Raw genomic sequence first — 1,674 nt, 5'->3', positions numbered from 1 at the left:
CGGGTGGTGGGGGGCGGGCCGGCCAATGGGAGCGCTCGGCGCGCGGCGGCCCGCCGGCCCGGCGAGGCCCGGGGGCGGGCTGCTCGGATCCCCGGGCCCGGTAACGGCTCGGCCGCCCGCTTGTTTTCACTGGATTGTGAGTCTTTGTAGCGAAAGGAAACAAACTGGTTGGGGTGTGTGTTGGTTGGACCGGTCGGTGCACGGGCACGGCCTTCGCGACGACGCCGAGGCGCAAACTCGGCGCAGCGTGCAGCGAGCGCGGCTAGCGCGGCCAGCGCCAGCGCGGAGCTACGGGCACCGGCCCTCGCCCCCGAGGCCCCCGCCGAGGCCGCGGCCCGGGACGCGTCGCGAGTGCAGTGCAGTGCAGTGTGTTGTTGTGTGAACATGAGTTAGGACGCCGCCCCCCCTCGACGCCAAGATGCATACCCTTTTCGGCGACCAGAACGCCTACTACCGCCACCCGGGCATGTCCGGCATGTCCGTGGGGCCGGCGGTGGGCATGGGCCCGGCCGTGGGCACCATCGCGTCGTACCCGTACGACCAGTACACGCGCTACGGCTACTCGGGCTACCCGCAGCAGATGCCGCACAAGGACATGGTGAAGCCGCCCTACTCGTACATCGCCCTCATCGCCATGGCCATCCAGCACGCCCCCGAGAAGCGCGTCACCCTCAACGGCATCTACCAGTTCATCATGGAGCGCTTCCCGTACTACCGGGACAACAAGCAGGGCTGGCAGAACTCGATCCGCCACAACCTCAGCCTCAACGAGTGCTTCGTGAAGGTGCCGCGCGACGACAAGAAGCCCGGCAAGGGCAGCTACTGGGCGCTCGACCCGGACTCGTACAACATGTTCGACAACGGCTCGTACCTGCGGCGCCGGAGGCGGTTCAAGAAGAAGGACGCCCTCAAGGAGAAGGAGGAGCAGCTCAAGCGCGCGATGCAGACGTCGCCGCAGCAGCCGCAGCAGCAGCAGGCCGTGAAGCAGGACAAGGAGGACAAGCAGAGCAAGCAGGCGGCTCAGGACTGCAAGCCGCTCAAGCGGGAGCCGCTGTCCGCCTCCACGGACCACCTGAGCGCCTGCAAGTACCTGCAGCAGGACGTCAAGCCCCCCGCCGTCACCCTGGCCGACGTGCAGCAGGCGCAGCAGGCCTCGCAGCACGGCCTGGACACCACCGTGCTGGACGGCGCCGGCGGCTCCGTCATCGTGGGCCCCGGGACCTTCGACACGCTGAGCGCGTCCCCGCAGCCCGGCTACGCGCGGTACCCCTACCACTGCGCGCAGTACCAGCACCCGGCCGCGCACCCCGCCGCGCACCCGCACGCGCACCACCAGCAGGTGCTCCACGACGTGCGGCACGACCCGCGGCAGCACCAGCAGGAGGACGTCCTCGGCCAGCAGCAGTTCGCGCGCCACGGCCACGCCTGGTACACGCCCGTGTCGCCGCCCGAGGCGGCCGCCTCCCCGGACACCGCCTCCATGTACGACGGCCACAACCCGAGCTGCCAGCTGGGCGTCGGCCACCAGACCCACCAGAGCTCCCACCACGTGCCCCACTCCGGGGCGCACCCGGGCGCCCACCAGGGCGCCCACCACCAGCACGTGTACTACCAGCAGGACTGTGGGGCCGCCAAGTACTGAGGGCTCCCACCAGGGCTCCCACCAGGGCTCCC

At 70.3% G+C, this 1,674-nt stretch overlaps 1 protein-coding gene across 1 annotated transcript; it reads left to right on the top strand.

Annotated features, from left to right (window-relative positions):
* Positions 1 to 134: 134 nt before the first annotated feature.
* LOC113215601 (fork head domain-containing protein crocodile-like) lies at positions 135 to 1,668 on the top strand. The gene has a single exon (XM_026435241.2). It carries the CDS (start codon positions 419 to 421, stop codon positions 1,640 to 1,642), a length of 1,224 nt encoding a protein of 407 aa, XP_026291026.1. The 5' UTR covers positions 135 to 418; the 3' UTR covers positions 1,643 to 1,668.
* Positions 1,669 to 1,674: the final 6 nt, after the last annotated feature.

This window comes from Frankliniella occidentalis, unplaced genomic scaffold (genome assembly GCF_000697945.3).
Source record: "Frankliniella occidentalis isolate FOCC.00 unplaced genomic scaffold, Focc_3.1 Scaffold3746, whole genome shotgun sequence".
NCBI classification, from domain to species: domain Eukaryota; kingdom Metazoa; phylum Arthropoda; class Insecta; order Thysanoptera; family Thripidae; genus Frankliniella; species Frankliniella occidentalis.
This window is presented reverse-complemented; position numbering and strand designations above follow the sequence as displayed.